The following is an 18,096-nucleotide window of genomic DNA, read 5'->3' on the forward strand; positions in this document are numbered from 1 at the left end:
GCGGTAAATGACTTTTTTGTTGATGTTTAATCATAAACAGTTCTGAATTTTAAAATTTTGATTATCTCACATACTGGTTAAAGGTCTAGTATTTAATATTTTATAACTCTTACAGGATTATAACCATGTACAATTTTCCTGTCGTAAAATTTTATTGATACGCCTTTTTTTGTGTTCTGCGATGTCCATGTACATATGTTTTATTTGTAATTTTAATGACGTAAATTTTTTTGAATTGATTTGTATTATATGATATTTTTTATTATTTGTATATTTTTTGTGCTTTTGTTTGTTTTGTAAATGCTTTGTCGATGAAGCTAATTTGGCTTTTTGTACAATAAAACGTTACTTATTTATTATTTTAATTACTTTCCGACAAGTCGGAATTCACGGACATTCTGCGCTGTGTTTGTCATTTTGTGGAATCGACCCACGCTCACCTGATGATGGAGTAGGGCTCCAAAACCGCTACTGAGAGGAGGTTGATCCATAATCCAGTAAAATTGTATCGCCGTATAGAGAGTGAAAATAAAAAAATTACGGGCAAACTGATTTTTTCAGAGTTTGTCAGCGACTGTCTTTTGAGAGTAAAATTAACAAAATCGGAAATTTTCCCCTTGCGGTTTTTGAGCAATAGGGGTGGTTTTTTAAAACTGTACTACAACAAAATAATTAGACGCAAATTGTACATAAGAACATTCTCTATAAGTTTGCCTAATGATTTTTTTTATAAGTTTATTATTTCCGGACTTAGCGGCCGTTTCATGAGCCCTTTGGGGTGGTTCTCAAAAAGTTTCTTTTACAGCAAATTGACCCGTATGAAAGTTGTTCATAATAAATGGACAAGCAACTTTTCCTCATGCATTTTTTTTTGTAGCTTGATTATTTTTGGAGATAGCGTCCAGTTCATGAACAAATTAGGGTAGTTTTCAATGTTACTCTTTTTTCAGCAAATTCACCCTAGGAAACTCATTCAAAATAAGAGGTATATGTACACCTTTGCTTTCATACGAAGCAACAAAAGAAATCAACAATAAATCTGGGGAGCCAACGCCAGGTCCATCACACAAAAGAAGACGATACAAATAAAAAAAATCATAATATTCATTCACTTGATGAATTCCATGTTTCGTTTTGGGAAAATAAATACATATCACAGCGAAGTTTGCATGTAATTTTAATATGAACACCTTTAAGTTGGTAAATTTGTAGAACTAAACAAAAATTATGAAACTACCCCAATTTGTTCATGAACTGGACGCTATCTCCAAAAATAATGAAGCTACAAAAAAAATCATGACGAAAAGTTGCTTGTCCATTTATTATGAACAACTTTCATACGGGTCAATTTGCTGTAAAACAAACTTTTTGAAAACCACCCCAAAGGGCTCATGAAACGGCCGCTAAGTCCGGAAATAATAAACTTATAAAACAATTCATTAGGCGAACTTATAGAGAATGTTCTTCTGTACAATTTGCGTCTAATTATTTTGTTGTAGTACAGTTTAAAAAAAAACACCCCTATTGTTCAAAAACAGCAAGGGGAAAATTTCCGATTTTGTTAATTTTACACTCAGAAGACAGTCGCTGACAAACTCTGAAAAAATCAGCTTGCCCGTAATTTTTTTATTTTCAAATGACAACACAGTGTGGAATTAAATTTCTATATCAGCAGTTGAAGGCAAGAATCTTGTATATTTTATTAAAATATAAAAGCTTACTTATACTTTTATATTATATACTGAATGTTTCTCAAAAGTGGCTAACCCTTGTACCTTTTTTTTAATTCCCCAGATAAAAAAAGAGATTTGGTACATTAGTATGTGACATAAATCAGGATTGATTGTCATATTCAATTGTTTTCGGTCACTTTCTGTTTCACCGGAAATGACTAGAACTTTTGATTTTTAAATATACAGGGGTACTTTTTTATTCTATTCTATAAAAAATTAACGAAACTCTTAACATGCGACCGTACTGGTTAAGACTCTGTTGTGTACCACATGACGCCAGTAGCGGACACACAGCCACCGGCGCACAATGCTTCGCCTATAGACAATAATCAAAATTCTGCGTGCAAATTAATTTTTTTTTGCTTCCATATTAGAGATAAATAATCGAAATTCCACAAACAAGATTACTTTTATTGTTAGGATACTCGATATCGTTACAAAACATTATGAAAAATGATAAAAATGTAGAAGAAATAAAATTGTCTTATCAATCGTTTACTGTGATTAAAACGAAATCGTACCAACAAGTGCCTTTTCATTAAAAAAAACTAAACCTGCTATGGAAGCTAACCAAGGTATGTATTATTTTTGTACCTTATGAAATATACAATTTTATTTTTGGGTACGAAGTTATACGGCAGTAAAAAATGACTGCAAATAATCTAGTCTTTCGTTGCAATTAACTTTGATTAAACTTTTATTGAGTTCTATGCCAAACATCTTGTACTTTTAGTTTTATTAAATAATGTGGACCTTGGGCTATTGAAATTGTAAAGGTTTTTTGCAACTACTGGCAACTTATGCTAGTATGATTTTTTCTGTCTGTATGTATGTGTCACGAGAGCTCCGAAACCGCTGGAGGTATTGTGATAAAATTTTCAAGGAGAATACTGTTGGGGCTTCTAAGAAGCCGAATGAAGTTTAGTTAAAATTCATAAACTTTAAGGATTTTTTTACAGTTAAAGTTTCAAAAAGTATATAACTTTTGAACAAAAAATCGTATCAATATGCGGTTTTTAGATTATAATAACACGTATTTTTTTCAACCATTTAAGTATGTTATAACAAAAAAAATTAGGAGTTTTTGTTCTCACAAAAACCTGTTTTTGACAGATTCAAATTATATTGCGCTCTGCTAGCATACTAGGGAGGTGTGATGTCATGGATCCATTTATTGTAGATGCTGACCACACCATAAAAAATATTGACCTATTAGAAGAGTGGATTGCAAGTGGTAAAGGTGACCGAAAAAATAAAATTTCATTGAAAATCCAATCACTGCTGAACGTCGGTCAATATTCTGATGGGGCCATTGTTAAACTTTGTTATAGTTTACGAATGTGTTCTGTAATTTACATTTTTTACAATAAAGTTTTCTAATTTTTTTTGTTAGTGTGTGAGACAGAAAAGTTTGGTTAAAGTTTATTATAGTTTCCGAATGTATTATTTTTGTTTATATTTTTTTAGAGCAAAGAATTTTGTGATTTGGGATTGGTTTTTGAGACAGATAATTTTTCTTACAGTTTATTTAGTTTTCGTTCACAATTGAGTTCATTTGATTTATTATTTACAACTAGGGGGCAACCGCGGCTAAAATTTTGTACACCATTGCCAAATTAATGCCAAGTAATGCCAAATAATGCCAACTAATGTCAAATAATGCCATCTATTGCCAAATAATGCCATCTATTGCCAAATAATGCCATCTATTGCCAAATATTGACATCTATTGCCAAATATTGCCATCTATTGCCAAATAATGCCAACTACTGCCAATTAATTTCAGTAATTTCCATACTAATGCCAACAATGCCACTAATTCCTATGACAATGTCAAACCGTACCGTGTAATTTCTGATGTAACAGTGGTCGCCATTTCGTTAGTTTTATAGGTATGTAGTTAAAATTGATATTTGCTTAATAAGGTGCTATGCATATTTTGATGTTTAAATGAACTAATAACTTCCACCACTGAGAAAGTACTATATGATCGAAAAAAACGATGTTAGCGATGGCTGTGAAATAAAAATCGCTGTCATTTTATATGTAAAATTTTATATGGAATGTCATTGAAGAACGTCATTTTAAATTAAAGAAAATATGCACTTTTTTATTAGCTTACTAAATATATCCAAATCATAATTACAGTCTTATAGAAAACAAACGAAATGGCGAAATGTACCCTATCTTCGTGGTCAGCCGGTCGTCGGTGGTATGACAAAAAATTTGGCATATCAAATGAAATTAGAACACCCATAAAAAACATATCTTTATTCTTATATCAAACTAGCAACAAATCAATGAGATCATCTTTCTACTACAAATCATGTTTTTAATTGTTTTACTTCAACGAAGTATAGCCGATATAAAATTTTAAAAACAAATGATGAAACAAATGATGAAATCGCTAGTGAATTAATTTCGGGAGACGATAATGCAATTTTATCGCCGTGTATAAAACAATATTTTTTTTCCATGGCGAGTTACGTTTTAAAAAATATTCAGAAATTATTACTTCAAGGAATTTATTACGAGTAGAAAATATATTATGCTGGGTTGGCGTTGGTTTCTATATAATTTGACAAATAAATAAAGCTGTCTCTTTAGTTGTCAGTTTTGAGTCAATATTTTTTAATTCTCTTTTTTAATTCTCTTTAAGGCTCTTTCGTGTCGATAGCTGATTGAATTGGAGCCGGAAATGGCTCAAAACGAAAAAAGTAAATTACCAACAGATATTCAAGCTGAGGCGACAAATCCAAACTACTTCCATTTAAATCCCGAATAACCTATGAAAAGGAATACAAAAATTTTTAAAAATGGAAGCAATTAAAAAACGTGCTAGAAGAAATAGAGTTTTTAACCTATCCTCGCTGTTAAAGTAGTATCATTTAATCTACCCTTGCAGTTAAAGTACTATTTTTGATAGATATAAGGCAATTTTAACAGTTGCTATGAAAAAAAGTGTATTTATAAAAATATATCTCGTATTTTCGCTCTTTAGTGATATCTAATAGTTGATATTATTAATAATATACCGTATGATCGAAAAAAAAATCATTGCAAAGTTAGCCTGGAAATGATAATCGATAACATATTGATTTTTTAACAAAGTGTTCATTATGACATGGCCTAATCTATTGATTTATATTAAATAATTAAAAAACGATTTATTTTTTATGATAATTTTTTAATCGCTCAATTCCATGACAGCTGGGCCATTATTGTATGACATTCGAACAATTTTATTTTTGAAATAGATAGCCACATGTCTTCTCTTTATGGGACAGTGGCTGTGGTAATCAGTAAATTTGACGTTTAGGCTATACACATATTTTTGACAGGCAGTTTTTTTCGTCTAAAAATTTTAAATATTTTTTTTCTCAAAAACGGTTAATGCTAGATGCTAGGTATAGAGTTTAATACCAAAATTCATAAGCATAAGGGGGAGCACCCATTTAAAATAAGAAAGTTGCCGCCAACTTCCGGCATTTCGGGAAGTGCCGCCATATTGAAAATATTTTTAATCGATAGATGTCGTTGTGAAACAATGATGTGCAAAAAATCTCCGATCTAGATATTGTTAGTCTCTTATAATCTCATGAATAAATGCCTTATGCTTGGCCAATTCCCAAAACCTTGGAAAGTTGCAAAGCTGGTCCTTATCGAAAAACCGAAAAGGGAGAACGACCATACCAAAAAATATAGACCAATCTGTTTACTCAACTCCAGCGGAAAGTTACTAGAATGCCTATTAAGAGATATACTGGAATCAGAACTAGAACAAGGCAACAAACTTCACCCTAATCAATTCGGCTTTAGGAAAGGGAAGTCCACCATTGACGCATTAAACATGGTGGTTAACGAAGTAGATCGAATTAAAACCAAGAGTTACCGACATAGAGGATTTTTGGCATTACTCACCCTTGATATAAGGAACGCTTTCAATTCGGCTCGATGGCTGAGCATTGCAACTCAATTAGGGCATAAGAGAATTAGCTCATACCTTGTACGCATGGTACAGTCGTTCCTGTCACATAGATATGTCATCTCAGAGTACGGCGGGAAACACACAATGACGTGTGGAGTCCCTCAAGGTTCGATCCTCGGACCCACCCTCTGGAATATATTTTACGATCAGATACTTAGAACCGATACAAGCCTGGGCAACACGATCTTAGCTTACGCGGACGAGCCCTCTTAATAACTGCATTCACCTACACGATCCTCGAAGAAAAGATTCAGACGGCTGCGCTAGCGATTAAAAATAAGTTGGAAAGCACGGGCGTCAAACTGGCCCCCGAAAAAACTGAGCTGGTCATTCTCGTTGGACAACGCAAGGCAAAAGATCTAATCATAAAGCTGGATAATTTAGTTATAAAACCTCAAAAGAAGGTTAAATACATGGGAGTTTGGTTCGACTCGGGCATGCGAATGACTTCACACGTCACAGAAATCAGGGATAAAACGACTGGCATCATCCAGCATCTGACGAGAATAACTCCCAATATCGGAGGACCTCGCGCGGAAAAAAGAAGACTTCTCGCTTCGATAGTTCATTCGAGCATACTCTACGCATCGCCGATTTGGGACAGATCCATGCGCTTCAAGCATTACGAAAACATGCTAGAAAGGATACATAGGAAGTTAGAACTCAGGGTTGCATCGGCGTACTGCACATGTCTAACAGTAGCGGTACTGTCTCTTGCTAAGATACCTCCAGTCAGTCTACTGATCCAGGAAAGAAATCAAATATATAAAAATGGATCTTCCTTCCGGAAAGAGGCCAGAAACATGGTACTAGAGCAATGGCAGACACGATGGGAAGCATATAGCGGATGGACAAAGACTTTCATACCCAATATTAAAGATTGGATAAAATGCGACCAAGCAAACACGGACTACTACATCACGCAAGCCATGACTGGCCATGGAGTATTTGGCGAGTATCTGCACAGGATCAGCAAGGCTGACTCTCCTAAATGCTGGTATTGCGAGGTGTCAGATTCGGCTAACCACACACTATTTGAGTGTCACGCGCACGAAGATTTACGGGAAAACGCAGAAACAGTGTATGGTACGAAGATTTACAGAGTAAACGTCGGAAACCTTCTAACATCATCGAATGAAAATACCGAAACGATTTGCGGTATGTTAAGGGAAATTATGAAGAAAAAGGCGAAGGACGAAAAAGACAAGATCTGGGTACAGACAAGACCAACATAGAAGTATGATAAGTCTCTAATCTTGATGAAATGCCTTCGGCGGTACCGAGATTGGCGAGTTTAGAGCACAGATGGGTTTTTAGTGGGTAGACCCTCTCGCATGAGGGAGATCCCCACACTCTGGCCCTAAAGGCGTTTCCCATCTATAAAAAAAAGATATTGTTAGTCTCTAGTTCTCTAGAAACTTCTATAATGCATGTACACTCAGCCGGAACACTTTGTATACACACCTACTTATTATTACAACGACTTACCTTTACCAAAGTTTCCTTTACTCTTGCCTTTATTTTGATTATGTTTCATGTGCACACAGTTAATTTTATTTTTCACTAACTTTTCACCTTACACAAGTATATTTAATCTATTAATTATAATTATGTATTAAAATCTATTTTTACAAACGAACTTATCGGAAAATTGATTTTTAATGCAGCAAATATATTTAACTAATTCTAAACTAATGCCCAACTAATGCCAAACTAATGCCAAACTAATGCCAAACTAATGCCAAACTAATGCCAAACTAATGCCAAACTAATGCCAAACTAATGCCAAACTAATGCCAAACTAATGCCAATATTAATGCCATAAAATACACACGAATATATGGGACTAATGACAAATATTACCAATTAGTGCCAAAACTAATGCCAAAAGTGCCATAGTACTGCCAATACTAATGCCAAAAATACACGTAAGTATGTAAAAGTAATGCCAAATATTGCCAATTATTGCCACTAATGCCACGGATTTGTACACCATATTGCCACCGCGGTTGCCCCCTTAATTTACAATCAAGATTTTTTTCTTAATTAAACATGTTTTTAAAAACCCGTCTTTATTTCATTTTTGTCCGCAAATCCTATCCTTCAAAGCATTGTGCGACGGCGTCGTTCGGGACCACTGCCGGTTACCGTAAGCATTTAACAACTTTTAAATAAAACCTTTTTCTTTTAAATAAAACTTCTAATTTTAGATAAAATTATTAATTATACCCTGAGAACTAACCTGGGAATATTTTTTTCACCGCTCGTTTAAAATGCACCATAATTTACTTTTTTGTCGGAAATATTCTACTATTCACTGAACATTAAATCATAATTGGTTCAGCTGATATGTCTTTATACTTCTCTCGGCTTCCTATCGACTTCCGAATAAAGCCAAAGTCAAATAGGTTTTCATCTCGTCGCCTTCGTACTGAATTGTCGTTCCGGAAATTTGCCGGTTTCTTTATCACAAAAGTCACAATTATTGCTTTCCGGTATGAGCGCATAACCTCCGGGAATAATTGTGGGGGAGTGTTGAGAATTTCTTATTACGTCGCGTCCTTCCTAACTTCGTCTTCTTTGGTTAACCTGGAATTCCTCTCTTTTACATGGAGATTTATAATAATTATCTAGGTTAACTGCAGCATTTCTGCTGCGTATTTTTTCAAAGTATTTTATTCATATTTTGTAATACGACTACAAAATTACTTTCCGGGTTGTTTTGACTATATATATATATATATATATATATATATATATATATATATATATATATATATATATATATATATATATATATATATATATATATATATATATATATATATATATATATATATATATATATATATATATATATATATATATATATATATATATATATATATATATATATATTGTTTGCTGTGCATATCTCAAAAACCATTGAAAAGGCAGGGAGAACAGTCACAGCCCTTTCAAGACTAATGCCTAACGTAGGAGGTCCTCGGACATCAAAAAGAAGAATTCTATCTAGCGTAGTACACTCACAAATATTGTATGGGGCACCAGCCTGGCATGAAGCGACCAAAATAAAATTCTCATGACCAAACTAAGTATCTTCAAAGAGTCCTGTCGATAAGAATATGCAGCGGGTATAGAACAATCTCGACCCAAGGAGTTGGTGTTATTGCGGGAATACCTCCAATCAAGCTGTTAATAGAAGAGCGGCGCGAACGGTATTTGAGCACCCCAAAAACTATTGCTAATACAAAACTAATGAGGAAATGGCAAGAAGAATGGGAAAACGGTAAATATGGACGCTGGACATATCATCTCATCCCAAACATAGCAGCATGGATAGAAAGACCCTACGGCGACGCGGACTACTTGCTGACTCAAGCGCTGTCTGGGCATGGTTGTTTTAACAAATATCTTTATGAACGAAAAAAATCCACTACTAGCAACTGCCACTATTGCCAGAAAGAAGATGATGTAAAGCATACAATGTTCGAATACCCAAACTGGTCCATAGCAAGAGAAACCTATCTTCAAAAAACAGGCATGTAATTTACAGCAGAAAACATGATGAGGAGCCTAATAGAGTCCAAAGAAGGATGGAACCACGCATATATGGCAATTAGAACAATTATGGCGACAAAAGAAAGTGATCATAGATCACATGTATGAGAGAGGAAAAAGGAACAGACATAGAAACTACAAGTAGAATGTGAACCTAGAACGCTCTGCCAAGAGCTGAGAGAAACATCCAGCACATCGTTTTCGAAGTAATGCGAAAGCGGTATCCGAATCGATTTGCTGTGGAACAGAGGGTGAAGGGTTTAGTCGGTCGGTAGTACCAATCAGACACTGTCTGGGCACACAAGAGCGCGCAAGCAGCACATTCGTCTGATAAGCAGATTCCTAATCCCCGCTTTAAAAAAAAAAAAAAAAAATATATTTATATATATTATATATATATATATATATATATATATATATATATATATATATATATATATATATATATATATATATATATATATATATATATATATATATATATATAAAGAGATGGGTAGTCTACGCGACTGACTAGTTGAGAAAAATATTCAAACAGGTGTCTTGGGGATGCAGTCTAATAAGAAGGCCGTTAGTTCAAGGAAAACCCTTTATTGTTTATCAAGCTTTCGAGAATTCAGTTGTTCTCTTCTTCAGGACTCTTCTACAATTATAGTAATTAAATACAATTTCTATTCTTGTAAAAAAACTATTAAAATGCAACTCACCAAAGTGGGATTATGGTAAAGTTTACAACATTGCTCAACAATCAAAAGAATCCTCATTTCTCAAATGCAGTAGTAAAAATCAACTTTTAAAATACACGTGAAAACTAACTACAAAAACTTTATAAAAAACAATACAACGTATATGTGAGTACAAAGTCAAAGCACGAAAATTGCATGTCAAAAATCTTAAAATACAATAGCAATTAATTCTGCTTCATGAACGATCTAATTATTTTATTGTAAATACTTAAAAGACAAAAGAAACGAATTAATTTTCAAGATTTTCTTTACAGTAAAGTGCGTTTCTGTTAGCACCGCCGATCGTTCACTAACGAACACCATAGTTTCAAAAAAGGTAAAATATGTTACTCTTGATAAGTAAAAAAGGATAAACTTATGCATATCATAAAAAGAGTGAAAGAGAAACAACTACATAGAAATATTTTGACACATTGGTTCGTTTCATCAGCGAGATCGACCATGCGCAATATAACATCAATGCTACACTGAGAAAACAGGCATTAGACAACTTGATAAATTAATTTAAGTAAAAAGAAAAAGTTTTTCCTTACATAGAACCAGACTAGAATTTACTTTAGAATTGAAAAGAAAAGCAAGATATCAAGAAAGAAAGAATTGTAATACAAATTTTAGTATAAAATAATATCTTAACATTCAAATGATTAAGTGTGTTTATTATGTTGGTATATACAGGGTATCCCAGAAATAAGTGCAAGAATTTTAAGGGGTGGTAGATCTGGCCAAAATAAACGTTTTTTTCTCTTTACAGTTTTTCAAATAAGTATAAAATAACCGAGTTACTTCACTTTGAAAATTTCCCAAAAAAAAATGATTTTTTGCTAAAATTTTGAGAACCACTGAATCTTTTCTGGATTTTCGTTCATGTAAATTTAAGCTACTGCCTATGTTGCCATATTATCAAGAAATTATGTTTTTTAAATTAAACCTAAAAAAAAATCCCGAAATTTTTTTCAAAAAATTCCAAATTTTAATTTTTTTTTTCACAAAAAATAGCTCATAAGCGTGTTTCTGAGCCCGAAATATACTACCAGTTAAAATACTTGCACTTATTTCTGGAACACCCTGTATAAATTATTTGTATATTATAATTATTACTAGCGTGTATCCGCGACGTCGTTCGCGTCGAATTAATCATTTGTAATGGTGATGATAAAGCAAAGCAAGAATTTCCTTTAACATACAAACTGGATAAAATTTTCTCACATTTATGAGAAAAAACAATATGGCGATATTATTATATAACTTGGTAATATTTGAGTGGTAGTTTCATCTCGTTGGAATTTGACTTTTGAAAAATCCGTGTGCCAAAAACAAGCTTTTTACGTCAAGCAGTTTAAGCACAATCGTGGTTAAAAATTTAAAAAAGAATTTAAATTAGTTTTAATTAAAAATTTTCAAAATATGTAAAAAAAAACAAAATAAATTATGCGTGTCCAACTTTTTCCCGAAAGACTAACCGTTTTTTAAATAACAAATATTGTAATATTTGAGGGGCGTTTTTGAGGGCTCTTGGAATTTGAGATTCGAGAAACCCCTCCTTATCCTTATCGAACTTCTACACCCCACAGTCAATCGGTTTGCCAAAAATTAGCTTTAAACGTCAATCAGTTTAAGCAGAATCGTGATTACTCAATGGTCATATTTTATGAAACACCCTGTATAAATTTTTAAAAAATCTTAAAATATGTAAAACAACAAAATAAAATATACGTGCTTAAGAGTTTTTCCGAAATACTCACCGGTTTTTAAATAAAAAATATTCTAGTATTTGAGGGATGGTTTCACCCCCTTAGAATTCGAGTTTCGAGAAATCCCTTCTTATTGAACCTCTACACTCTAAAGTCAATCCGTTTTCCAAAAATCAGCTTTTAGGTCAAGCGCTTTAAGCAGGATCGTGATTAATCAATGACCAGATTTTTTGAAACACCCTGTACACATTTTTATAAAATCTTAAAATATGTAAAAATAAAAAAATAAAATATACGTGTTTAAGCGTTTTTTCGGAAACTTGACCGTTTTTTAAATAAAAATATTGTAATATTTGAGAGGTGGTTTCATTCCCTTGGAACTGGAATTTCGAAAAATCCCTTCTTATCAAACCTCTACACCCTAGAATCAAATTGAGCTTCTTACGTTGAGTGGTGTTTGTTACTTAATAGAGAATTTGAATTTAGCGCCTAAAGCGCGCCATATTGGTGACGTAGAGAATGATATAGCAGCCATGTTCAAAAAAAAGAAATGTACACACATTCTTGTAAATCACACATAGCAAATAAAGTTTCATAGAAGTTACAACTTCTTTCAATCCACAACATACACACAAAAATCAACAGTCCACTGCACAATCATATTCAAACAAAACATTGGTCCTTCGACGCAGAATAGCATCAAGCGGTTGAGAAATCAGCAAGAATACACGAAAAAGGAGTTGAACCTAACATTTTACAACAAACAAAAGAAGCCAAATCATAACAGAATTCATTCAGCAAGACACAGCAATTCATCAAGTAGGTCCATTCCTTTATATCCTAGCTCATACAATCATTTAAACCAAAACTAATATTTGATTTTACAATAAAAGTCAATTTAATCTCATAAATCTCATAAAAACACATTATAGTCGTTAAACTAGCATAGTATCAGGTAGGATAGTTGTATAATTAACATAATTTCAAGCATTTACTGTAGTTTTGATATACAAAGTGTGAATTATTTAAACAAAATCATAGCAAAATCGTAGCATTCAATTTAGCCGGTTATTTCTGGATATTATTCGTTTACATGTCGGTTTCAAAACGACTTCCGAACAATTTTTCACGCTAACGTTTGCATGGGGGTCAAAATTTAAATTTAATAGGTAAAATAATTAGAAACATAATTATTTAAACATAAATCAGTTACATACTTATTTAAACAATTATAATAAATCGTAACAATGTCGGACGAACAACTCAAAACATTAAAAGTTCAATGCAATATGCTTAAAAATCGATTATTTCGGTTTGAACAATTTTTAAATGATGCAGCGAATCATAAGAAAATCGATGAAATTGATATTCGTTTACAAAGATTAGATGAAACATGGAACGAATTCCAAACTGTACAACTTTCTATAGAATTAATTGACAATTCTGACGAAATTTGTGCTGAGAGGAATGAGTTTGAAGACAAATATTTTTATTTAGTTTCAAGAGATTCAGATATTTAATTAACACTAATAAAACACACTCTAACAACAATCAAGTAGTTCCTAATAATTATTTAAATCCGTCAATGAACATAAAACTACCTCAAATCGACCTGCCGCATTTTAATGGAACATACGAGAACTGGTTACCCTTTTATGAGGGATTTAAAGCACTTGTTCTTGATAATCCGTCACTCAACAATATTCAACGCTTTTATTATTTACTTTCGGCTTTAAAGAATGACTCGATTCAGGTAGTTCAGTCACTAGAAATCAGCGATCACAATTTTGATATAGCATGGCAATTGCTGAAGGACAGATATGAGAACAAACGTGTAATTGTTCAAAATCATATAAAAGGCATATTTGAGCTCCCCGTTATGAGCAAAGAAAATCACGGTATCTTAAGAAAAATTATAGACGGTTTTTCTAAACATCAGAGAGCTTTAAAGTCATTAGGACAACCAATCAGTACCTGGGATACATTATTGATTTATATTTTAAGCAATAAATTAGATAATCATACAAGACGCGAATGGGAAGCATCTTTAAAGTCAGATCAGCTACCAGATATAACTATATTTTTAGATTTTCTTAAAAATAAAGCACAATTGCTCGAAACATTAGACACTCGTGAAACAAATAGGGTAGTAGGAGTTAAGTCAGATAAATCATTCATGCGTTCATCAAGTCATTTAGTCACCAAAGCCAATGATCAATTTAGAACTGATTGTAGGTTTTGCAGAGATATCACATGATTTACAAATGTGATAAATTATTAGCTCTTTCTCCTAAGGCAAGATATACGGAATTAAACAAGTTAAATATATGTTGTAATTGTTTAAAATTCGGACATTCAGTAAATACATGTCGAAGTAGTAGTGCTTGTAACCAATGTCATAAACGACATAACACTGTACTGCATTTCAATAATTATATTGTCAAAGAAAAAAACGTTACAGAATCACCTACATCAAATTGCACAGAATTATCTACAGTTCAACCAACACATCCCAGTGTTCACATATCACAAGAACGTCAGGTTCTGTCAAATTCAGAAGATTCCATCGTGAACGTGACTTCTCTAGAACAAAATTTGTTACATTCCAAATCAGTAAAGAGCAAGTATTGTTATCCACCGTGCAAATACATGTTTTTGATATAAATAATAAGCCTGTCAAATGTAGAGCATTATTAGATTCAGGTTCTCAATCGAATTTTATGACTCATGAATTATTCAAAGTGCTTAAACTAGACGCTTTACCGATTCAAATACCGGTAACAGGAATTAATCAAACAAAGTTAAAATTAATAAAAAAGTTTTTGCCAAAGTTAAGTCAACTGATAGCTCGTATAGTTCAGATCTGTCATTTTTAATTTTAAACAAAATAACAAGTGAGTTGCCACAGTATTATTTTAGTCCTTCCGAGTTGAACATTCCAGACAATGTTCAAATATCAGATCCAGAGTATAATAAACCAGGTAAAATAGACATGCTGTTAGGCAGCGGAGTTTTCTTTTCTTTACTATCATCAGGCAAAATCGAACTAAATAAATTTGGTCTTATCTTACAACAAACTAAATTAGGTTGGATATTAGCCGGTCCATTACAAATTCCCGAGTCAAACTCTTCTGAAATAGTCTCTTGTTCTAATGTAGCTTCCAATTGTCTTTTTACGCAAAATGATAAACTTCTAAACGAACAATTAGAGCGTTTTTGGCAAATTGAAGATCTGTCATCTGATAATACTAAGTTGTCAAATGAAGAACTTGATAGTGAAATACATTTTCGAAAACATTTTGAACAGGACACTACCGGTCGTTACACAGTACAACTTCCGTTGAAGAGCAATCATACTGAATTAGGTGAATCAGTAAGCACAGCAATCCAGCGTTTAAAGCACCTGGAAAGTAAGTTAGCACGCAATGATGACTTACGTAAACAATATCATGAATTACTGCAAGAATACGAAGACTTGGGTCATATGTCAAGAGTTAATATCGAATTGGATAAATCCAATGAAATACATAATTATTTACCACATCACGCGGTAGTAAAAGAAGATAGTAGTACTACACGTGTAAGAGTAGTTTTTGATGCATCATCTAAAACGGCATCAGGGTTGTCTTTGAATGATGTGATGATGATAGGTCCTGCTGTTCAGAGAAACTTGTTTGATATTTTAGTACACTTACGCATATTTAATGTAGTCATTACAGCGGACGTTGCAAAAATGTACCGACAAATATTTCTCCATGAATCGCAGCGCAATCTACAAAGAATTGTATGGCGCAAAGAACCATCGGAAGAAATTAAACATTATCAGTTGAATACAATTACTTATGGAACAGCTAGCGCTTCCTTTCTAGCCACACGTACTCTACATCAAATTGGGCTTAATTGCAAGAACACTGAGCCTATAGTTAGTGATGCAATTTTAAATAATTTTTATATGGACGACTTAATTTGCGGAGCATCCACCATTGAAGACGCTATAGAGCTAAAATCAGGACTGGAAAGAGTTTTGTCGAATTCAGGCTTAACGCTGAGGAAATGGCGATCAAATAAACAAGAAGTTCTTAATACAAGTTTAAATAAAGAGTCAGAAAATGAAAGCCAATCTCAGTACGTGATATCATCAGATATGAAAAGAAAAACATTAGGTATATATTGGGATACAAAAACTGATATATTTCAGTATCTTATAACATATAAAGACTTAAAGAAACCAATTACAAAAAAGGTTATACTATCTACAATAGCCACTATTTTCGACCCACTGGGTCTCATATGCCCATGCATTATAAGAGGCAAATTATTCCTACAACGGCTCTGGCAATTAAAAATAGACTGGAATGAAGAAATTCCTGGCGATTTTCAAGACATTTGGAGAGATTTTATCGATACCCTGACAGACATAAATAAAATACAGATTCCGAGACATGTTATACTGACCAAACCGTCAAGGTTATATTTACATGGATTTTCTGATGGATCAGAAGTAGCGTACGGTGCTTGCATTTACATTGTGTCGACCGATGACAGTGGTCATAGTTTATCAAATTTAATATGTTCTAAATCACGTGTTTCACCGATTAAAACCATATCTTTACCGAGATTAGAACTATGTGCAGCGTTATTGTTAGCTCAATTAATGAACACGGTTCGACAAGCTTGAAACTTGATGTTACTTTTTACTTTTGGACAGACTCTAAAATCGTGTTGGCGTGGTTAAATGATCAACCTAACAGATGGAAAACATTTGTAGCCAACAGAGTGTCAGAGATTCAGTGCATGAGTGAACATTCCGATTGGTATCATGTACCTTCCACAGATAATCCTGCGGATCTCGTGGCTTACGACCTTCAAAATTAATGCATTCTAAATTGTGGTGGCATGGCCCTGAGTGGCTTACTCAATCTATAGATCATTGGCCATCAAAAGATGAAATTAAAATAGATACAATTCCCGAAATGCGCAAGGAAAAGATTATTTTAACGTATCATACAATTACTGACAGTTCAATATTTTCTGATATTCTAGTTTTTCTAAACTACAGCGCGTAGTAGCTTATATTTTAAGATTTAATCATAATTCTAGAAATAAGGATAAACTAGATAAGGGTCTTTCCCATAACGAGTTGGAAAGAGCTACTCTGGTATTGTGTAAAATGGTTCAGGCACTGGAGTTTCCAGTAGAACTAGCTCTTTTATGTCAGAGCAAGTCGATTCATAAAAATAGTAATATTTTATCATTAGATCCTTTTATAGATAAGGATGGTCTTATTAGAGTAGGAGGGCGACTTAAACATTCATCTCTAACATTCGAACAAAAACATCCTATTTTGTTGCCCGGAAAACACATATTAACAAAGCTTTTAATAAAACACGAGCATCATAAATGTTTACACGCCGGTAGTCAATTAATTCTTGCACGATTGCGTACTAAATTTTGGCCAATTAATGGTCGTAATGCTGTTCGCAGTGTATTAAAGAATTGCCTCACGTGCTTTAAAACCAATCCAAAAACAGCGGTTCAAAAAATGGGTGATCTACCTGAATCGCGAATCACACCTTCTAGGGCGTTTTATCATTGTGGCATTGATTACACTGGATTTTACAATTTAAAAGACGGAAAATCAAGAACACGGACTTTAGTTAAATGTTATTTATGTATATTCGTTTGTCTAGCTACTAAGGCCGTACATGTTGAGTTAGTTTCCGATCTTACTACTGAAACATTTATGAACGCGTTTAAGAGATTCGTATCTCGGAGAGGTCTATGTCGACATATTTATACTGACAACGGTACTAACTTTGTTGGTGCTCATAACAACATGCAAGACGTTTATAAGATATTAAAAAACTTAAACGATAATGAAAAGTATTATAACTATTTTAAAGATCATATTATCGAATGGCATTTCATACCTGCAAGATCTCCTCATTTTGGAGGCATGTGGGAAGCGGCAGTAAAATCGTTTAAACATCATTTAAAACGAGTTGTACAGATGCTAGTTTAACGTTTGAGGAATTTTACGGTCTTGACTCAAATAGAGGCGATTTTAAACTCCAGACCTTTATCCCCTCTTTCAAATGACCCTTTAGACCTTTACCCATTAACCCCAGGACATTTCTTAATTGGCGATGCTCTGGTCTCAGTTCCTCAACAACCAGTAGTTGATATACCATTGAACCGATTGTCCCACTACAAGAAACTACAACAAATGGTGCAGAGTTTTTGGAACCGCTGGTCAAATGAGTATCTGCATACCCTACAACAACGTTCCAAATGGAAGGAGGACAACAGCAACATTATCATCGGCTCGCTGGTTCTCCTCAAGGACGAAAATCTTCCCCCCATGAGTTGGCAACTGG

The 18,096-nt window shown here is 33.4% G+C and overlaps 3 protein-coding genes across 3 annotated transcripts; all 3 read left to right on the top strand.

Annotated features, from left to right (window-relative positions):
• Nucleotides 1-13,304: 13,304 nt before the first annotated feature.
• LOC115878916 lies at nucleotides 13,305-13,976 on the top strand. Its single transcript, XM_030895526.1, has one exon. It carries the CDS (start codon nucleotides 13,305-13,307, stop codon nucleotides 13,974-13,976), a length of 672 nt encoding a protein of 223 aa, XP_030751386.1.
• Nucleotides 13,977-14,711: 735 nt separating this feature from the next.
• On the top strand, nucleotides 14,712-16,397 carry LOC115878917. The gene has a single exon (XM_030895527.1). The coding sequence runs from the start codon at nucleotides 14,712-14,714 to the stop codon at nucleotides 16,395-16,397; it is 1,686 nt and encodes a 561-aa protein (XP_030751387.1).
• A 492-nt stretch (nucleotides 16,398-16,889) lies between these two features.
• Nucleotides 16,890-17,741, top strand: LOC115878918. Its single transcript, XM_030895528.1, has one exon. It carries the CDS (start codon nucleotides 16,890-16,892, stop codon nucleotides 17,739-17,741), a length of 852 nt encoding a protein of 283 aa, XP_030751388.1.
• Nucleotides 17,742-18,096: the final 355 nt, after the last annotated feature.

The sequence above is a fragment of the Sitophilus oryzae genome, unplaced genomic scaffold (genome assembly GCF_002938485.1).
Source record: "Sitophilus oryzae breed Bouriz unplaced genomic scaffold, Soryzae_2.0 scaffold_1536_pilon_pilon, whole genome shotgun sequence".
In the NCBI taxonomy this organism is placed as follows: Eukaryota; Metazoa; Arthropoda; class Insecta; order Coleoptera; family Curculionidae; genus Sitophilus; species Sitophilus oryzae.

Coding starts and splice junctions, on each gene's coding strand:
- LOC115878918 (XM_030895528.1), top strand. CDS start 16,890: ATGGTTCAGGCACTGGAGTTTCCAGTAGAACTAGCTCTTTTATGTCAG.
- LOC115878916 (XM_030895526.1), top strand. CDS start 13,305: ATGAACATAAAACTACCTCAAATCGACCTGCCGCATTTTAATGGAACA.
- LOC115878917 (XM_030895527.1), top strand. CDS start 14,712: ATGCTGTTAGGCAGCGGAGTTTTCTTTTCTTTACTATCATCAGGCAAA.